The 22,027-nt window shown below is 34.3% G+C and overlaps 1 protein-coding gene across 4 annotated transcripts; it reads left to right on the forward strand.

Annotated features, from left to right (window-relative positions):
* Positions 1–262: 262 nt before the first annotated feature.
* Positions 263–16,357, forward strand: LOC107872330 (nuclear pore complex protein NUP98A). 4 transcript variants are annotated; one of them, XM_016719080.2, is made up of 13 exons: positions 263–399; positions 1,680–1,748; positions 2,142–2,435; positions 6,967–7,512; positions 7,891–8,118; positions 8,194–8,825; positions 9,532–9,613; positions 9,694–9,739; positions 10,271–10,409; positions 10,629–10,745; positions 10,860–11,037; positions 13,870–13,929; positions 15,439–16,357. In XM_016719080.2, exons 2-13 carry the CDS (start codon positions 1,730–1,732, stop codon positions 16,152–16,154), a joined length of 3,057 nt encoding a protein of 1,018 aa, XP_016574566.2. In that variant the 5' UTR covers positions 263–399; positions 1,680–1,729; the 3' UTR covers positions 16,155–16,357. The 4 variants fall into 4 exon arrangements, with proteins under 4 accessions (XP_016574566.2, XP_047270941.1, XP_047270910.1 ...); XM_047414954.1 differs by lacking the exon at positions 263–399 and adding an exon at positions 471–959; XM_016719083.2 differs by lacking the exon at positions 263–399 and adding an exon at positions 585–963.
* The last annotated feature ends 5,670 nt before the right edge of the window (positions 16,358–22,027 follow it).

Below are 22,027 nucleotides of genomic sequence, written 5' to 3' on the forward strand. Positions count from 1 at the left end.
CAATTCCAGAAAAAAGACAAAATTCAAAAATAAAGGGTAGAAAATACGGCTATATTTGGAGGGGGGAGTGAAATAGTGGAGTAAAAATAGGAAAAAGGTAAAGTAGTGAGAATAAAAAAGGTGCTTGTCCAGTTAATGGATAAAAATAATGCTACTTTTGTCATAAATTGTAATTTTATAAAAGTATTGCTATTTCTTGTAATTATAGCCTTAAGTATGATATTTTTTTGTATATTTTTTTTTTCAAAAGTCCAAAACAAAAAATAACCGGACGAGGCCCAAATCAGTAGCCCAACCCGAAAAACAAAAGAAACAAAAAAGGTCCAAATTAGCCAATCTTGTCCGATGCACTTCCATGAACTCAGCTTCCATTGATTTCCGGCGTTCCGACTCACTCAGGTTACTTCCGATGAGCTGTATACTTTTTAGTTACTTTTTAAAATTAGTAGTAGTATTTTCTTTTATATGGAAAAACAAATTTTTTTCAGTTAGGAGTAGTATTTGAGAAATCAAACAGTGAACAGATCTAGATGAATTAGGTTACTTTTTAAATATAATTTATTTTTAACAAATACAACCACTCATCATCAACACCGACAATACGTATCTGAGCAGAACCATTCTCTTTCTTCGCCCATCGAAGCTTTCCTCCCCAAGGAAAAATTGAAATTCCAACAATTACCCTTCCGACGACAAGCCTTCCTCTGACGACAACAATTACACTCGCCGATTTTCTTTGTTCCTTCCGACGACGACAACAATTACAGTCGCCGGTTTCTCCCTTTCGACGACGAAGCCAACTTTCTTCTTGATATTGGTCAACGTCTCCGGATTGTTTGAGCGAATCGGAGATGAATCCCGCGCCCGCTTCCCCACCAGTGTCGCGTCGGGAGACGGCATAACCGCCGAGTCCGAGCAACATACTTGCTGTCTAAATTGAAATCGAGCAACTACTAGTCGTAGGTCATAAACTACTACGTGAATTTCTGTACACTCATTATGCACTTTCTATGTGATTTTCTGCTTTCTTTCTGAAGAAGGTGACTTCATAAGATGACGGAGTTTTTAAAATGGCGAGTATGATGGCGGCCAATCGGAAGATAATTTTAGCAAGCATATAGTTAACCTAAATAAGAATTTCACATTGTTCGCAAGCTTTTCAATTAGTATTTTTGGGGTTTATAGATTGAACTTGAGCAATTAGTCGTTGGTTGTGAACACCTCCTCTCTGCATCTCACGTAGAGCCTTAACCCTAGCTTGTTAGGTTTTTGATTCTGATTTTGATTCCGTTTTCCATCACTTTATCCACCATAACTTACGCAACGTGCTCGTACAGATCATTTGGCATAAACAGATTCTTTTGTCTTAATTGATAAGGAGAAATTATTAGGTTTGGAATCGTACTTCTGCCTGTAGATGCTAAGTTGTCATTTAGGCTGGCGTCTTTCTTACGCTGTTGTTTTCTGGTTTTGTTATCTTAATAATGGATCTTCTTGCCGTTTCCTTGTTTTTATTCATTTCGCGGTATAATGCATATACCTAATGTATTGACTTTTTTTTCTTTGAGTTATTATATGTTCGTGTAATTAGCTCCTTTAATTTGGTTGAACTTGTTAGAGATGTATACACCTACTTCAACAAGCAATTGAATTATCTGCCTGTTCTGTCCTTTTTGTAGATTAACTCTGGACCTTCAACAACTATTGTGAAAGATCTGATTTTCAAACCATGTTCGGGTCCACGAATCGTAAGTACTTGCAGCTGTCTTGGAATTCTTTTTTTGTACTTGAGAAATCTACCTGCATCTTCTGTCCTTCTACCCTCGTTACTTATTTCTATTGAAGATACTCATGACATAGTTTTACTCATATGTTCCTTCAAAACTGATGCTCCTAAAGAATTAATAGAGGACTTGCTTATTCTTATTTTCAATAGCTGCTCTTCTCGATGACTCTCGGTGCGCCCTCTCATTTTTCCATTTGTGTGCTTTATTTCATAGAAACAATAGTAGAGTATTTCTTTTTAACTTGTGTTGTGTTTTATGAACTTTTCTCGTCTTAGATGCTATTGTTGGTCCTTTTTTCCTATTATCTTATACAGTGAGGGGTGATCTCTGCCGACTGTTTTATGTTTCTTGCAGCTTTCGGGCAGTCATCTACTAGCCCATTTGGGTCACAATCAGGTTTCGGGCAGACAAGCAATAACCCATTTGCTCCCAAACCTTTTGGCAGTACAAATCCTTTTGGTTCACAATCAGGTGGTTCCTTTTTTGGTAGCACTTCCACTGGAGTGTTTGGAGCCACCCCATCTTCTTCACCTCTAGGGTCTACATCAGTTTTTGGTGCATCATCGTCCCCTGCATTTGGAAGCACTACATCTGCATTTGGAGCTTCTTCTACTCCTACTTTTGGCAGTTCATCATCAGCATTTGGGAGTGAGTATATTATTACCACAAGCTTCCTTCCAAAGTTGTATTTTGTGTGTCTTTTTTCAGAATGCAATCTATGCTCTATTCTATTCTCTATTACTGCTAGGGCCAATTATCTTAGTGCCATTCATCATGATTCTGGGTTCACATATTAGGGGCTTGGGAGGTCAATAGTTAATGATTATTTATTGTGCATGTTCCAGTGACATTAGGGTTGGGCTACCATTATCAACTACGTCCAGTCACCATCCTCGAAAGTCACAACCACCACTACTGCTGCCAATTACTACAATCAAGTATCACCACTTTTATACACCATTTACAATCATCATAGCCACTAACTACCGAGCACTGCTGACAATCGCCACTATCCGCCACCATTATGCATAGCCTGCCATTATCATCATTCACAATCACCATTAATTATCATTATCATCCACCACCACCATCACCATTAACCATAACCTTGCGTCACCACTAGTTCCTAACCTCAACACCTGCATTATCCAACACCATCCCACCCATAATTACCGACGCTAGCTAGCACCACAACAAGAAGTGGAACAAAGCGACAAGGACTCACATCACCGAAGTGAGAAACGTGAAACGAAGTGAGCACTTTCTTCAACTAAAGAGCAACTTGATACAAAATAAAAATATTAAAAATGCATAGATAAATAACCTAGAAAACTCAATAGAAATACTAACATATTAAGTAAATCTTTTAATTCTTAAATTAAATAAATAGATACTAGACCTAGATATCTTAAATTAAAAAGTAAATAGATACTAGAACTAGATAAACAGAGGGAAAATTGCATCGGTATGCATAGATAAACACGGGGAAAATTGCATAGATAAATAGAGAGAAAAATGCAGAACATGGACAAAAAATAAAGCACAACAGTGAAACCAAGCAAGAAACACAAAGCAGAGACAAGAATTGCAAAATAGAAAAGAATTGAGCTCTTTCTTCAGCTAAAAAGCAATTTAATACAAAAATAATAATATTGAAAATGCATATATAAATAATCAAAAGCTCAATAGAAATAACATATTCAGTAAAACTTTCAATTTTTAAATTAAGAAGTTGTAGATACTAGAACTAGATTAACAGTGGTAAAATTGCATTGGTATGCATAGATAAACGGGAGGAAAATTGCATAAATAGAGAGAAAATTGCTGAACATGAACAAGAAGAAGAGCATAACAGAGCAACTGGGCAAGAGACACAAAACAGAGACAAGAATTGCAAAACAGAGAAGATTATATTGTAGCAAAATCGTAGAGAAGCTTATATGTTAATTAAAAAAAAAAAAAAGAAACTGGGAAAATTGCAAAAATTACGTACTGCAAGTCAAGAAAAAACCCTAGCAGGCTCAAAACAGATATATAGAGAAAAGAAGAAGAAAAAAGAGAAGAAGAAGAGATAAAAACTTACCTTGCAGTCGCATGAACATATCTTGCAGTCGCATGAAGAACTTATCTTGCTGTTGCATGAAGAAGAGAGTCACAACAGCCGCAGCAAGAGAAGTGAAACAGAGGGGAACGTTTGGAAAGAAGTTGCTTAAGCGTTTCTACAAAAATTTTAAAAAACACTAGTTAAGCTGTCAACCTCACTTATCTGGGCTTTTTCTCGCTTTTAATACTGTCTAGCTTTGATTCTGGGACTGAAGTGCTTGCTTTTTCACTTTCGTCTGGCTTCAAGGCAGAAAAGTGATACAAAAGCATTTCCTTCCTGTATTAAGCGACAAAGCACTCGCTGTTAACTCCCTTGGCTTTGGTACTTAGCATCTGTTTTTATTGAGACGAAGGCGTCTAAGGCCGCATTTGTTTTCATTAAAATTAAGATGCCTATATTTGAATATACATATAATATTAAGATGTGAATTAAGATCTAGATGTTTGAATTCAAATACACATCTAAATATTAGGACGTAGTGGAAGGGGAGCCTTGGAGTAACTGGTAAAGTTGCTGCCATGTGACCAGGAGGTCACGGGTTCAAGCCTTGGAAACAGCCTCTGGCAGAAATGCAAGGTAAGAATGCGTACGATACACCCTTGTGGTGGGACCCTTCCCCGGACACCGCGCATAGTGATAGCTTTAGTGCACCGGGCTGTCCTTTTTAGTGTCTAGATCTAAATATTGAATGATCTAGACGTCTTAATAGTTAACTAACACTCACAACCCCAATGGCCCAATCTATATGGCCTAAAAGAATTTGGAAGCGGATGTTTCTTTTCATTCACTGGTAGCTGCAATCCCAACCTATATGGCCTAATGAGTCTGAATAGTATTAAAAATTAAACCTCCATTAAGTGCAAACAAATGAGATCTTAATACACGCCTGAATATAAAGATGTTGTATTAAGGTCTGAATATAACTCTTCTACTTGTATGAGCTTGTTTGCATTGCCTGTTCCAAGCTTGAATAAAGGAGAAGGGTTGCCAAGGATCACGCGGGAACAACCTCTCTAACCCATAAAGGTAGATGTAAGGTTGTGATGCTGTGTGCGTTTTTATCTTACCCTCCCTAGACCCTACTTGTGGGATTACACGGGGATTGTTATATTTGTTGTTGTTGTATTAAGAAGTGAAAACTATATAATTAAGGTTGTTTTATCAACATGTGAATGCATAATATTTGAAAATTAATAAACATTAAGACTTAGTAAATTACCAAATCAATCTGACACTATATATCAACAAATATTTTCAAAAATCATGTGACACTTTAGGGTTGTTAAAAACGAGCGCTTCATCGCTTAAAGCGAGAAGTGAAGCGCTCTTGTATCACTTTTCTGCCTTGCGTGATAGTGAAAGAGCGAGCACTTCAGTCTTAGAAGCGAGAAAAGCGCGCTTAAGTGAGGTTGACCCCTTAACTAGTTCTTTTTTAAAATTTTGGATAAACACTTGCTTCCCTCCTAACATTTCCCTCTGTTTCACTTCTGTTGCTGGGACTATCTTCTTCACGCAATTGCAAGGTAAGTTTTTCATCTCTTCATCTTCTCTTTTGCTCTTCTTCTTTTCTCTATTTATTATCTATTTATCATCTGTTGGCTGTTGTGATCCTGCTAGGGTTTCTTGTTTGACTTGCAGTCTGCATTTTTTTGCAATTTCTGTTTCCTTTTTCCTGTTTTACAATATAATCTCTTTGCGACTGTGCTGCAATATATTCTTCTCTGTTTTTTATTCTGTTTTGCAATTCCTTTCTCTGTTTTGTGTTTCTTTCTTAGTTTCTCTGATATGCTCTGTATTTAGTCCATGTTCTGCGATTTTCTCTCTATTTATCTAAGCAATTTTCCCTCTTTTGATCAACTTCTGGTATCTATTATTTACGCTTTGATTAAGAATTGAAAGATTTACTTAATATGTTATTTCTTTTGAGTTCTTGGTTATTTATCTAAGCATTTTTAATATTTTTATTTTTGTATTAAATTGGTCTTTAGTTGAAAAAAGCGCTCGCTTCACTTCACGCTTCTCACTTCGGTGAAGCAACCTTTTTTCGCTTTTTTCCTCTTCTCGCTCTCCTACACACTGCCAATGCATGCATAGGTGTATACTATGTGTATTCAGATGATTTTGTTTTGTAATTCTCTTACATGATTACTCTAGTGATATTTCCTATTTAAACCTTGTTTTCCTGATTTGTATTTTTGGATTACCGATAACTCTGCTGTTTTGAGCTTCTATACATGATAAGTAGGGATGTGCCTCTACCCTCAAATCCTCTACCCTCCACTTGAAGCCTTTGTAAATGAGGAGTACAATGTGAATTTTAGTGCTAATATTTTTTCCTGGAAAAAAATCTGATTTTGTTGGGTAGGTTGCTATTGCTAATGCAATTTTTGTGGATGCCACTATAGGACACTTTCTTTCTTGATGAGAAGTGATCTCTATCATATCTTTTTCCTTCATTCCCTGTTGTCCTTTGCACTTTTTCTGTTCTGCTATAACAGCGAATGCATATTCTTCTAATTTTCTGAGGTCAAACCATCTTTACTACTCACTCCGTCCCATTTTACTCGTCCCAAATTTCCTAATTTGTTGTCCCATTTTACTTGTCCTTTTTTACTTATCAAGACTAGACAATTTTTTTTTTCCATTATACCCTTGGTGTAATTGATTACTCCTTATTATTAGCATTCTTGAAAAATGTTGCAAAGAGGAGTACTATTAAGAGTACACCATTAAGAATATAAATGGTGCTTTGGTATTAGCCATCCATCAATATTGGAACTAACAACAAGACACAATTAAGAGGGGAAAAATGGTAAAGTTACATTACCAATCATTGTTTTCTTAATAGCTGTGCCATCCCAATTTGGGACGGGTAAAATGGGACGGAGGGAGTATTTTTTTGTGGCTTATAACTATATGTTGTTTGCATTTTCCGGCATTACGCCCTTAGAGTGGGAATCAATTGACATTATTTAAGTAATTGGTGTAATTTTGTGTATAAATGTCTTGTAAACTCAATGTGAGTAGAACAATATTTGTTTGTTCTTCAGTTCTGACGCTGTCTTGATTGTGAAGGTTCGTCTGTATTTGGGCAAAAACCGGCTTTTGGCGGCTTTGGTTCAAGCAGTGCCCAAACAAGCCCGTTTGGCAGCTCATTTCAACAATCACAGCCGGCATTTGGGAGTGGTCTATTTGGCTCATCTTCACCTTTTAGTACCTCAAGTCAACCTGCATTTGGTACTCCGAGTACCCCGACATTTGCTTCATCAAGCACCCCTGCTTTTGGTGCCCCGACTACACCAGCATTTGGTACATCAAGTACTCCAGCTTTTGGTTCTACACCTAACCCAACCTTTGGCAGTACAAGTAACCCATTTGGTGTTACAAGTTCTCCTATGTTTGGATCTACCACCTCAGCCTTTGGTGTCACCAGCACCCCGGCCTTTGGTACCACAACTGCTCCTGCCTTTGGTTCCACATCAACTCCTGGTTTTGGTGCTCAGAGTGCTCCTTCATTTAGTTTTGGATCCTCTCCTGCATTTGGCCAGTCAACATCTGCTTTTGGCAGTAGCCCATTTGGCATATCAACGTCAACTTTTAATCCTCAAAGTTCTGCATTTGGTAAGCTGCTTTTACTCGCACAAGACCGGCTGATATTTGTTACTACATTCATCTCAGTTTATGCGATACTTCCCATTTTAGTGTATCCAAAGGGATTGATATCTTTCTATATGGAGGAACAATTTAACTTCAAACTATCCATTTTACTCTTAAAGAGATAATGTTGTAGCCACAGAAATATCTATGGCTTGTTTTAGACGACAAATTTCAGAAGTCTGTTCTATTTTTTCTTGAACTCCGTGCCTATTCAAACAACATCATGTAAATTTTGGCTGTAGAGTTTGTATTACTTGTATTTTCTCTAACAAAATGTTTGAAAATCAAAGTTAGTTTTTCATATTATTAGTCTCTGATGATGCTTGGTCTCATATGGTTTAGGAACCCAAACTTCTGCAGCATCTTTTGTAAACCCTGGTTTTGGTCAGTCTCCTGGTGGTGGTCAACGGGGTGGAACAAGAGTTGCTGCTTACCAGGCAACACCTGAAGCAGATGGTGGCAGTGGTACCCAGAACAGTGGGAAACTAGAATCTATTTCAGCCATGCCAGTTTACAAAGATAAGAGCCATGAGGAACTTAGGTGGGAGGATTACCAGTTGGGAGACAAGGGTAAGTTTTAATATAAATTATGCTCTTGACATTAGCTGATCTTTATGTTGTTGATAGTCTGATTTCACATTACAGGAGGTCCTGCTCCTGCGGCTCAGGCAACTAGTGGAATCAATTTTGGAAGCTCGGCCTTCGCGTCATCATCAACTTCCCCGTTTGGCCAGTCATCTGCAAATCCATTTTCGTCCTCTACATCTTCCAACCCTTTTGCCCCCAAACCATCCACATTCAATGCTCCAGGTTTTGGAGTCTCAACTACTCCGGCTTTTAATTCCTCTACCTTTGCAAGCTCAAGTGTGTCTAATCCTTTTGGCTCTACATCCTCGGCTTCCCCTTCCTTATTTGGATCGACTCCAGCTTTTGGACCAAGTACATCTCCCACCCTCTTTGGATCATCTAGTGCTTCGGGTTTTGGGTCATCAACATCAATTTTTGGCTCTTCTTCAGCTCAGGCTACTGCTCCAGCATTCGGTCCTAGCTTAAGCTTTGGTAACACTCAATCGTCTCCATTATTCCAATCAACTACCCCTTCATTTGGACAGACGACGTCGGCCTTTGGACAGACTGCATCATCTTTTGCCCAGAGTACACCAGCTTTTGGTCAATCCAATTTGTTCAGTACTCCTTCTACTGGCTTTGGTGGTAACTTGTTTTCAAGTGCACCATTGCTAAATACAAGCAATACAGTGGGATTTGGTCAAACAACGGTAATTTAATCATAAATTAAATTATATGAAGTATTCTTATCGAGCTTCTTTAGATTCCTTCATCTATGGCTGGCTTCCGTTGCCTTCATGGTTATGAGATGATTTTCACAAATGTTTACTGTATGGATTTGTATGATGATTCGCAAGTTTTTTTCACCAACCTTGGGCTGCTTTGTCATCTCAACGTGAACTTCAGCATTTAAGCTATTACTTGACAAGGATAGCACTCTTTGGTACAACTTTTTTAATTTTTTTTTTTGTTTGAGACATGAGTCGGTCGCTTTCATGGTTTTAATGCATCACTGCGGTCACTTGTAGCATGCATTCATGCTTGATTTGTGTTATTTTAGTAGGAAGTGGAAGAGTACATAACCCTCATATAAAGGAGAAGCCCACAGGGTGATAACATTACATAGGCCATCATTTATATGGTTTCACAGGGTGTTCAATGCTGGGGAATTGTTAAGACATCACAATCACGACTGAGAAATAAAAACACCTAAACTCTTATGCATTTATCGTCAATGCTCTATCATTTGAATTGTCGTTATTTCTCTCTCAAGGTTGACTTGCTTAATGTATCTGTTTGATCGACCTTTTCGTCTTTCTTCTTGCTGTAAAATTATATTAGATGCTCCCATCAGTTATACAAGCTGTTTGTTTATTCAGTTATCTGCCTAATAACCCTTTTTCTTTGGATTTGAAGCCCTCTCTTTCGACTCCTTTTCAACAACAGCCTTCTCAGAATACTGCTTTTGGGTTCAATAACTTTGGTCAGACACAAGGAGGTAATTGAAATGTGATAGTTCCTCTTATAGTTGGTGAGATTGGTGCAACTACTAAATCTGTCTCTTGCTCTCCTTTACAGCTGTTGCAAGTGGTTTTGGTGGCACACCCAGCCTTTTCAGTCAGCCGTATGTAACAGGCTCTTCAAATAATCCTTAAAATTTCTTTTTGCCCTATAAGCACATGCATATGCAGCATTTCAGGAAGTTATCATTTTGATTTGGTCTAATAGGTTGTGAATATAGTCTTGGTGTCACCAACAGCCCCTTTTTATCAGTTTATCTGTAGTGTTACTTCCATTTAGCCGTATTAATCATATTTGCCTTAATTCTGGAATTATGCAGTAATTTCCTTTAAGATTTGTCAATTTTCTTTAAATTGATTCCCACCCCCAAAAGAAAATGAAGAAAAAGGACTAAAGGGCGGAATGTTTCTTCAGGTGACCTATTATGACCTTAATAAGAGTTTATGTTATTAAGATGACGGTACACATGAGCTGTGTGTTTTCATGGATAATAGACTTTCATGAGTTACTGCCTGCCAGAGGACATATACATGTCTTGTTTTACATCTTGATCCTTTTATTTCAGTTTTCCGCCTATGTACTTCTCTTCTTTCATGCCTATTTGTATGGAACTTATGAAAACATGTTGCCTCAGGTCCGCTATCCAAAGCTCAGTTGTTGCACAACCTGTAATTGTTACTAATCCATTCGGAACTTTACCAGCCATGCCTCAGATGTCAATTGGTCGTACTGGCACCTCTTCGTCTATACAGTATGGGATTTCTAGCTTACCAGTAAGTGTGTATGACATGTCTTCTTTACTTTAAAGTGGTTGTGGTGGTGGGGAAGAGGCAACGCTTCCCTCCATGGCTTCTCTATGATTTTGTTATTTTGGTTTGTGGATGGGATATATCTTTTTTATTCTACTACACTTTTTCTTTTTATTGTTAACATAAAGAAAAACAGATGAATAATTTGGTGCTCTTACATGTTTTAACTTTATTGTTTAACAGGTGGTTGACAAACCTGTACCTGTCAGGGTATCATCATTACTGACTTCTCGACACCTTTCTCAAAGACGGCTTAGATTGCCGGCAAGGAAATATCATCCTAAAACTGAGGGCACTAAGGTGAAACGATTTTTTATTTATTGTAGACCTCTAGTTTATCCTAAATGAATTTCTGAATCTACTTTTTAAGTGCAACACATTGACTAACTTCAGTTGACTTATATTTCCTTGTAGGTACCGTTCTTTAGTGACGATGAGGAAACACCAAGCACGCCTAAGGCAGATGCATTGTTTGTTCCGAGAGAGAATCCAAGAGCTTTAGTGATTCGTCCATTGGACCAATGGCGTTCGAAAGTTGGTTTGGAGAAAGTATCCCCATCAAAGCACACGTCTTCCCCAGCACATGAGAATGGTAGGTCATGGATTGTGTTTTTCCTTACTGAGTAGTTTTAAAGCTAACAACAATCCTCTCGTCGAAGAGAAATTTCTTTTAATGATAGAGCCAGTTGCCCTGATTTTTTTGCAAAATTATTGGGCAGTTTCCAACCTCATCTTGAATCATATCTCTAGGATTGCAATGGTCCTAGAGTAAAGGTTATTCTTGTTGTTTTTTGTGTTGATTTTGACCGTCAACGGGGGAGTTTTGACTTTTGATCAGTCCTGCCATTCTTAGGTAAGCATCTACTTTCTATAAGGAGTGATAGCATCTGTAGCAAGAACGATAACTTTAGCGTGTGAGAAGTTTCTGCACTCAATCCAAATCACACACTATAACACAGTAGACCCATGGTAGAGTCTCGATATTTCTGTTCATTTTGACTCATCCAACATGTGAGATACCACTCAACCAAGTTGCACCCGGTATACAATAGACACATGATTGTGATTTTGACTCATCCGGCATATAAGAAGCATTGTGCTTCATTTATATATTGCAGTTTTCTGATTTAAGGCAATGGGTTAATTTGCACGTTGCTTTTGAACTGATAGGAACCCCTAGTTAGGGGTGTTCATGATTTGGATTTGGACTAAAACCAGAACTTGACCAATTTAATCGGTTAATGAATTTCTAAAATCAAACCAAACAAAATAAAAGTCGTCGGCTTGGGTTGATTTTCTGGTTTTTAACTTGCTAATGATAAACTAATAATAGGAAAATAATAGACACGAGACAACTATTTCAGTGTTGATTAGGAATCAACAAATTTCTCTCTATTATCACAAGATGAATTCCTCTGTATCTTCTATTATTTTTCTACACTATATGAAGTTTTAGCATGTTTAAGTTGCATAACTGTAGAGATTCCACCAGTTACATTTCTAACATCCACATGAGTAATATACAACTTTAAATAGAGTGGTCAACCCTTCAAAAATCAAAGGGACAAGCCATTAAAGAGTAGATGAATGTCTTAACCAAGTAAATTAAAAACTGACAATATGTCCCACCACATATACAGTTTCAAAAACAATACATCACCCCACATAGAGACAATTAGACTTAAAATGTTGGCTTTGGGCATATTTTTAAAGCAGTGGAACTTAGAATTGTTGTATTGCATGTGAAATAATACACTAAAATCAAATTAATGATTAAAACGTTATAGTATTTATAATTATTTTTGATAAAATAATATCATATATTTCAAATATTATAAAATTTATGTGTATAATCTATTGGTTCGTTTTGGTAACTTTTTCGGGTATTTTAGTAGAACAAAACCAAATTAAATATTGTAGGTTTATTAAATTTTAAACCAAACTGAACCGATATATTGGGTCCAGCTGAACCTGCAGCCGACACTCTAGCCCTGCCCCCATGTCTGATTAGACCCAAAGATAACGGGCAAAGTTGCCGAATTTTATTTTGGCCCCCTTTTCCATAAAATAATTGAGCTGAGGGCCTACGGACACTCTAACATCCCCTAACCCCACTTTGTGGGACTACACTCGGATGTTGTTATTGTTGTTGTTCCCATAAAATAATTGAGCGAACCTTAGATTATAGAGTTTATGTTTTTGCTTTCCGACAAGAAAATTATAGTGGTCATGCCTTAAAATTATTGTTGCAGCCAAGCAAAGATGAATGTTTCAGAAGTTTCACCAGGGCTATACATTTGGCTGCCTCATGATATCTTACCCTTTGATAGGGAAGCCAAAAAATCTAGGGAATCGACATACCCTAAACCATTCCCAATATTAGTGTCACCTTAGCAAAATCACGTTCATTAAGAAATCAACAAATACAATGGTAGTTTACTAAACTACCCCTATTAATAAATGACCTTTGAAAACTGAAATACTATTAGGAAGATGGAGTATAATGGTATAGTTGGAAAAACATGCTAATTTTGTTTTGAATTTGTAACGCGACACTTACTTTGGGATGGAGGGAATAAAATGTTATTGATCACTTCGTGGTGCTCTAAATCTTTAAATGAAATGGCCATACTGAGATGGGTACTTTTGGTCTCCACCTTTCTGAGGAAAGGAATTAAGCTCTCACTGTCTTGTTGTTTCACTTGACTGATTACTTCACTAAGTATGTTACTTGACCTCTTACAGTCAATATGATAAGGGACTACAGAAGCAATTGTTGAGCGTCCAACGTCCAACTTGTGCATCTTGCGAGTAGAGGATATGTACATTTTAAGATTAAAGATAAATTTCTTTAGTACTGGAATGAAAGAACCTGAATAATTTGTTAGTAAATAATGTGATTCCTTTCTTTAGATGATGTAACAGAGCTAAATCCGTAATCTTTATGATGTGATTAGCAGGAGCATTGATATGAATAAAAGAAGAATAGGTAGAATTGTCATAGATTAAGCCAATGGATCGTGTTTTAGTCAATAAGCAATAAAATAAGACAAACTGCTAACACTGCCATTTAGTTGATATATTGGGGTTAAACTAGTTGTCCACGAAGTGATAAATGTGGGATTTAGAGTGTGTCTAGTTTGATTCAAAAAAGTATTTTTTATTGGAATGAGACTGACCTGATTTGAGCGGAATCAACATAGGGATTTATGTAACTGATCCAAACTGGTTTGGATTGTGGCATCGTTGATTGATTGTTTGATTTATGTAATAGAGAATGGACACCCTTTTTGGCTTGGGTTTATTGTTTCTCTCAAGTAGTTTTAGTCTGTACTATATCGAGTCTTGCTTTCAGAACTATATTGATGCATAATTCTTGTTGTATATGGGTGTTGTTTTGTTGAAGAGGGCACTTCTTGTTCAGGTAAAATTGCTGAAGTTGCTTGTGCTCCAGTTAACGAAACCAGTGCAAAAGATAAAAGCAGTAAGTAATTATTGGAGATATGCTACGTGTTATTTCTTTTCTCATACCTTGTTGAAGTTTTCAATAAGCAAAAATGTTACTATCAATTTGTCAAAAGGATTTTGGTTCTAAAAAAATTGATGTGAGCATTTCTTCTTTGAATGCAAAGTTTATTAGTACTATATATACTACAAACAAATTCAACACAGTACTATGATTCTAAACAATCTAGGATATCTAATCCTCATCAACCATTAAACCACGTTTCTAGAAAAGCATCTTCAAGATAAGAAAAAGTTCACATCTCTAATTTTTGAGTCTAGAAGTTTGCATCATGAAAATTATTAACTCCTTGCTGCGCAGGGCAGTAGATTCTCTTCCATGATTCTGTTCAATGGTTTAGGCTACTTTCTCAAGCATAGGAAGATTGAGCTCTTGATTGAAACTCCCTGCATCTCTTACATCTATCCTCCTTGGTTCTAGTCCACCTGTTTCAATTTTGTGTCATTTTAATTGGCCTAAAATACCCTTGGGGCTTGGACTATCTGCACCTAAGATGGGGTTTAGTAGTATTATCCTACATAGAATCTAATGTTTATCATGCTTGAGGTCCCCTTTTATTTGGAAAGGGTAACTTGCATTTTATATCCAAACAAAACTCAACACTGTCAAAACATGGTGCTTAGCTAAAGTGTTACATTCACAAAAGGATCAAGGGGGTTCGTTGTCTATCTCCTATTTTACAAACTGGCAATAACTCTACAAAATATCCCATCTTCCCCAACATGCTTTAAATCCTCTTCTCAAATAATGCAAGAGCTCAAGAACCTAAAATTGTGAAGTGGGCGGACAGAAAAACACTAGATCTCTTTCCATTGTCTAAGCCTCTGGGTGGACAGTTATCTGGTATTTTTGCTGGTGGAAGATAACAGGGCTCAGACACCACACTTGTCCAAAATAATTAAGTGATCCTAAAATTTGAATTGTTAAACTCTTGTCGGGTCATAAATACAATTGCAATAACGTTTACAAACATAATTGAGTTAGTCCAACAGTTAGTTTAACCATGCTATCTTATTTTCCCAATTAGACGGGCTTTTGATAACCAACTCCCAAAAAAGGAAAAAAAAGTGGAACTATGCCTTCACTCTTTTCTGCTATCATGATAATAATAGCTGTTAACTGTATGTAGTTAGAAGCTCGTTATTGACTTGTTAATATGAATGTTGCTTCTGTCTTACGATGTCGGTTACCCAGTTGTCACCAGAATTAAAATTCTGTACAGTATATTGCCTCATCAGCTGTATGTCATCTATTCCTGCAGAAGATTTAGTTGAGAATGGCCTTGATAAATGATAAAGAGGGTCTCCATACTGCCAAATAGCTGTTAATTGTATGTAGTTAGAAGCTTGTTATGGCATGTTAGTATGAATGTTGCTTCTGTCTTACAATGTCGGTTACCCAGTTGTCACCAGAATTAAAATTTTGTAGTCTATTGCCTCATTAGCTGTATTTCATCTATTCCTGCAGAAGATTTGGTTGAGAATGGTCTTGATAAAGAGGGGGGTCTCCATACTGCCAAACTGAACCAAAAGACTAATGGTCTCCATGAAGTGCAACACCCCCGGAAAGGATCTTCCATTACCCTTACTGGCCATCGAGCTGGTGAGGCAGCAATCGTTTACGAACATGGGGCTGACATTGAGGCTCTGATGCCAAAGCTCTGTCATTCCGATTACTACACAGAGCCACGGATTCAGGAATTGGCAGCCAAAGAAAGGGCTGAACCTGGGTTCTGTCGCCGTGTGAAGGATTTTGTGGTTGGAAGACATGGGTATGGTAGCATCAAGTTCATGGGGGAAACAGATGTTCGCAGGCTTGATCTGGAGTCTTTAATTCAGTTTAACAATCGGGAGGTGATAGTCTATATGGATGAAAGTAAGAAACCTCCTGTTGGTCAAGGTCTTAACAAGCCCACTGAGGTGACACTTCTCAACATAAAATGTTTTGATAAGAAGACTGGACAACAGTTTACAGAGGGTCCTAGAATCGAGAAATATAAGGATATGCTTCAGAGGAAGGCTGCAGATCAAGGTGCTGAATTTGTGTCGTACGATCCAGTTAAAGGAGAATGGAAGTTCAGGGTTCAGCATTTCAGCAAATATAGGTTTCAAGAGGACAACGAAGATGATGAATATGGCGAAAATTGTGATGCCAAGCAGCAAGAAGAAAGAAAGAAAGCTTAATTTCTGATAAAGGTACTTTCTGTTAAGATCCTAGCTAGCAAACTTGTGGAATATGGACTGTGCAGTTACTTTTTGAGCTTTTGTTGTGGATTCGGTTGTATTTGTTTGCGTTTACTGGTTTTTATTGTCATTACAAATTTTAGATTTATTTTGTATGTACAAAAAGGTTTTAACATAAAAATATGATATTGCAGCTTGATCAATATTCTACCGGTATCAACTAAAATTTAGCATAAATAAGATAAAGTTACCTAATTTACAAATATTTTCAAGTATTGTTTTGTCTATTATGAACACATTCATTTCTTAATGTTTGCACTAAGGATTTAAAATTTAATTTGCTTTTCAATATCGCATAACGCTATAAATTTATTGCGATTGAAATATAATTCATCTTGTTAGATTGAATTAGATTATACGTGAAATATATTTTATTTAAGGATGTCAAAAATCACATAGTATATTTAATTAATTTTCGACAGTGTTCCGAACTCTTTTATTTCCTTGGGAAGTTCTTTTAAGTACATGGTTTCTATACTTTTTATTATTATTTGCACATAAATTGTTACTTGTATAATATTATTAATTATTAAAATAATGTTGAGTTTTAATTGATACAATTTACTATGGTTAATTAAATGTTGATTTAATCAATTTAAAAATATAAAGATTTTTTTTTTGCTTTTACACTCTGTGTTTGATAGTCGCATTGAAGCTCCGACTAATTCGGATTGCTCATTGCAGGGGGAGGCACTTTCAACAAAATTTTCTTCATTTTTAAGGCTCAAATCTGAAATCTTTGATTAATGGTGGGGCAATTCTAACACTGCACCACTATCCACGTTGATAATTTAAAGATATTTTATTATCAATATACGTTAATTGGATGAAGTTACTCTTTCGGCACTTCAAATTCAAGTCCAGCTTACATTAATTCAAATGAAACAAAATGCTAGAATTTGTTTGATGAAGTTAAAAAAATATAAAAACTGAAAATAAACTTGAAAAGTTTTAGAATTTTATGAAAATTGAGTTATTTTATGAAAATAAAAATAAATTAAAGAATACAAAAAGTGAATTAAAAAATAGTGAAACAACTCTTGAGTTTTTTAGAGGTGTTTTTTAAAAATTCAAAAATAGTGAAAAAATATTTTGAAATATTTATTTTGAAATATCGTGAATAATATTTATGGTCAAACACCTACTTAGTTTACTTTAAATTTCAAGCATTCCATCCGATTTATTTATTTGTTTTGATATTTTTATGTTCTATTAAATATTAAAAATAATAATTCAATAAATTATTTTTATTTATTATTATTATTTCAATTTAACATATACTAATTGTTTTTTTTCACACTAATTTCATTCTATTTTATTATATTAAAGGAAAAATAAAATTTAAAAATATTTTATTTATTTAATTTTAAAATAATAAATAGTTTATACTCACATTAGTTATGTTATGAATTAAAGTGAAGCAACTGCAAAAAGTAATTAGATCAAAATCTTAGATTTATTTAAAAGAAGAAGAAAAAAATGTATGGTATTGAATATTACCTTTTTGAAAAAAAATTTCTCTGATAAGGGCGATAATTAATGACCATTTGAAGACAAAAATTGAGTCCTTTTTTTTTACACGTAAACATAATTTGTTTTTGTTGTTTCAATGTGTCGTTTCACGTGTTAATTAGAATTTAGTATAACTCAGAAATTTAATATAATCTTTGTTTGTTGTAAAACTGCTTGAAGCTACATTATGTTGTTAAATTACGATTTTGTTGATATAATCTTTGCTTGTTTACAATTGCTTGAAGCTGGATTATGTTGTTAAATTACGAAACTGATGAAATGGTATTTTTATCCTTGATCATCATTCAACTCATCTACATAATAAAAATAGGTTAGTATGTATTCACGATATGTATGAATGTATTTGTATCCATTTCGATTTTAAAGTTCATCAATTTTGTATGTATCTAAGAGCGTATTCATGATATATATGTACTCAGTTGTATATACATGTATTTAAATGTTTATTTTGTTGGATATATCAAATTGATAATAGATACATCAAATTAATAAATTTAATATTTAAATAATAATAATAATAATAAATTGAAATCAATCAAATTACATAAACAAGATATATATGGTCATGTCTTATATTAATGAAATTAATGAATTTAGTATTTTAAAGAGTAATAAAATGAAATTAATCATATATAGAAACATTATTTGATTTTTGTCTTATATTAAAGAATTTGATTAATTTAAAGTTTTAAAATTAATTAATCATGGATCATAAATCACAATATATCCGGCTCTCTAATATCCGCCTACCTTTTTATGAATTTTTATGTAATATTGTAAAGTTGTGAGAGAGAAAGTAATTAGCTTCTACAGTTATAAAATTTGTGCAAATTGCTCAAAAATTATTTATATTCTCATAGTTAATTTAAAAATTAACATTTTCTCACATTTTCTCTCTTTTATCATAACTTTAAAAAATGTCTATTTTTCCTTACACTGCCAGTCTTTTTCGTTTTTACTTCTTCAAATCATGATTTTTTTTAAATAAATTTATATAATAAATCTCTACAGAAAAAAATAAGCATTATTAGTTAGACAAAAAAGAAAAGTGAGAAATAGTAACTTAAGTGCATACATTATTGACGTTTAATAATAAAATGAATGAACATAGTTAAATTTTTTTTATTAATAATAATAAAATTTTAGTATCTATTTATACAAGTAAAAATCACCGAAAGGGATAGTTTTATAGATATATTTTGATATAAGTAATAAAAATAATTAATAAAAAATAGAGGTATATTTTATAATAAATTCGTAAAAGATCATTCATTTATATTGTTATTAAATTATAATTTAAAAATAATAATTAATGATAAAACTCGTTTATCTATATAGACAATTAAGAATAAGAGATAAATAAAACTTAAATATACATATATACTTAATACATGTAATATATAATATCATAAAAGTTAGCATTAGATTTTGTAATAAATTTATAAAATTATTCTACTTATATTGTTAATAAATTTATATAGAAATCATTAAATATCAAGAAATGGTGAAAGAGAGCAAAGAGCCGAGATTTCTAGAATTGTGTTGAGTAATAGCGTGAAATGACTATATTGGCCTTGGTTGTCCTCTAACTCACCTTTCTACATACACTAGATAATTAAGTGCTCTTTTACGGACCCAATATTACAACTTTAAATATATTTAATTAATTACTAATTATTTTAATTAAATATAATAAAAAATGATAATAGTGATCACAATTTATACTTTTTATTTTATAAAATCTATAAATTACAACTTATTTAACCTTAAAATACAATATACTCTAATGCTTATTTTTATTTCAGACCTAACATATTCTCTTGAGTTAAACAACTATTTTTAAATATTTTTCTACTTTTGACTTTATTTGAAATTATACAAGAAAATAAATTAAAATTATAAATGTCAATATATTAAAGATTTATTTGATTTAACGATAATTTTTTTGACATATTTATTTGATAATTAACAAAAATAAATATCTTAAAATAGGTTAACAATTATAAATTTTAGCCTACTAAATTGCAAGTAAGAAAACTAAATTACTGTATTATATGTTTTTAAGATATGATTTACATAATTAATTCTGCATAATTTTTATAAATTTGCTTGTAGAATTTCATGTGTGACAGTGTTTATTGGGCTAAAAACTAATAATATTTAGAAATGGAGCATTGAAAGTAGTCGCGGAGTCACTATTTTTACTTAAAATTTTTGAGATATAAAAAAGTAAACATATGAAGCAGTAAAAAAACTCAACATCTACCATATAAAAATAAAAATACTTTTAGTTCTATGTAAACAATCTAATATTTTGTGGAAGAGAATTCGAATAAACCCAATAGCCTTATTTAATTCCATCCTTGGTTGAAAATACATATGATTGCAAGAGATAATATCTTTGTATAAATTTAAATTTATTTGAAGTAGTACTTTGTACATAATATAGTTGAATAAATTGACATTTAAAATAAGAAAAATCGTTATTAGCCACACAACGACAAATAAATGGAGAACACATAAGCTAGAAAGAAAGAAATGACCAATGAAATTCTTTATTTGAGATACTATAATTGTACTATCTAGCTATTAAATTACATTAATACCCAACCTCACATTTCTATATAGTAAAAAAAATTATATTAATATCCTTGGTCGTCCCTTAACTCACATTTCTATATAGTAGATTTTTTTTTGATCTTTCATTCAACATTCATGATATTCAGCTACAACAACAACAACAATAATATACCAATATAGTCCCACAAAGTAGGATCTGAGAGTATAGAGTGTACGCAGACCTTACATCTACCTTGGATATGAGATAGAGTTGTTTCCAATCAATTCTGATTCAATGCAAAAATGGCCCGGAATGAAATTCAACCATGGAAATAGAAAATCTAAAGAGAACAGAAAACAAATTCGGAAAAAAATGTTTTACACACTTAAGGGTCGTTTGGTTGAAAACAAGTTATGATGAAATTAGTTATGTTGGGTTAGTTATACTTGGATTAGTTGTCCTCGAATTAGTTATCCTGTTATTATTTTTTAGTGGTTGTTTGGTTTATGGTACTAAAAATAGTATACGTTGCATTCTTCCTAAGAATAAATAGATTGTTTGCAAAATACCCTTCATCTTATTTAGCTTAATTATTTTCCTTCATATTAAATCATACAAAAGAAATTGAAAGTTACTAGTTTTTTTTTAACTTTAGTAGTATCTTTTTCTAAAAAATACATGTTAAAAAATTTATATTGATATTTCTTAAACGTGTATGAAGCTTTAATATTTCATGTTAAATTACTTATTTTGTCCTAAATTCTATAAAATGTTGATAATCCCATTTTTTGTTAAAAAATTCATCATCAAAGAATGTGAAAAAGAATTACTCTCATTTTACATTATTTAGTATCATTAATATCACGATGATCCCATTATATAAGAACAAGGGTGACATTCAGAGTTGCAACAACTACTGGGGTATTAAGTTGTTGAGTCACACGATGAAGATTTGGGAGAGGGTGGTGGAGTGGAGGTTGAGGAAGATTGTGCCTATTTCGGAGAATCAATTTGGTTTTATGCCTGGTCGCTCGACGACTGAGGCAATTCACCTAGTGCGTAGACTGGTAGAGCAGTATAGAGAGAGGAAGAAGGACTTTCATATGGTGTTTATTGACTTGGAAAAGGCGTATGACAAGGTCCCTAGGGAGGTTTTTTGGAGATGCTTGGAGGCGAGGGGGGTTCCTGTGGCATACATCAGAGTGATTAAGGATATGTATGAGGGGGCGAAGACTTGAGTAAGGACGGTGGGAGGAGATTCTAAGCATTTTTCGGTCTTGACAGGGTTGCACCAGGGATCAACTCTTAGTCCATTTTTATTTGTTGTGGTGATGGATGTGTTGACGCGGAGTATACAAGGCGAGATGCCTTGGTGTATGTTTTTTCCGGATGATGTAGTTTTGATTGAGGAGTCGCGGTAAGGTGTTTGCGATAAACTGGAGGTTTAGAGGCAAACCCTGGAGTCTAAAGGTTTCAGATTGAGTAGGACTAAGACGGAGTATTTGGAGTGCAAGTTTAGTGACTCGAGGCAAGAGGAGGAGGTGGTAGTGAAGTTGGAATCTCAGGCAGTCTGTAAAAGTGATAGTTTTAAGTATCTTGGGTCTACGATCTAGGGGAATGGAGAGATAGATGAGGATGTATCTCACCGTATTAGGGCAGGTTGGATAAAATGGAGGCTCGCTTCGGGAATTTTATGTGATAAGAAGGTACCTCCCAAGCT

The sequence above is a fragment of the Capsicum annuum genome, chromosome 1 (assembly GCF_002878395.1).
Source record: "Capsicum annuum cultivar UCD-10X-F1 chromosome 1, UCD10Xv1.1, whole genome shotgun sequence".
Taxonomy (NCBI): domain Eukaryota; kingdom Viridiplantae; phylum Streptophyta; class Magnoliopsida; order Solanales; family Solanaceae; genus Capsicum; species Capsicum annuum.

Excerpts from the sequence above, each read along its gene's own strand:
- LOC107872330 (XM_016719080.2), top strand. Across the intron at positions 8,119-8,193 it reads TTACCAGTTGGGAGACAAGG|GAGGTCCTGCTCCTGCGGCT; the intron begins GTAAGTTTTAAT and ends TTCACATTACAG. Across the intron at positions 9,740-10,270 it reads CCCAGCCTTTTCAGTCAGCC|GTCCGCTATCCAAAGCTCAG; the intron begins GTATGTAACAGG and ends ATGTTGCCTCAG.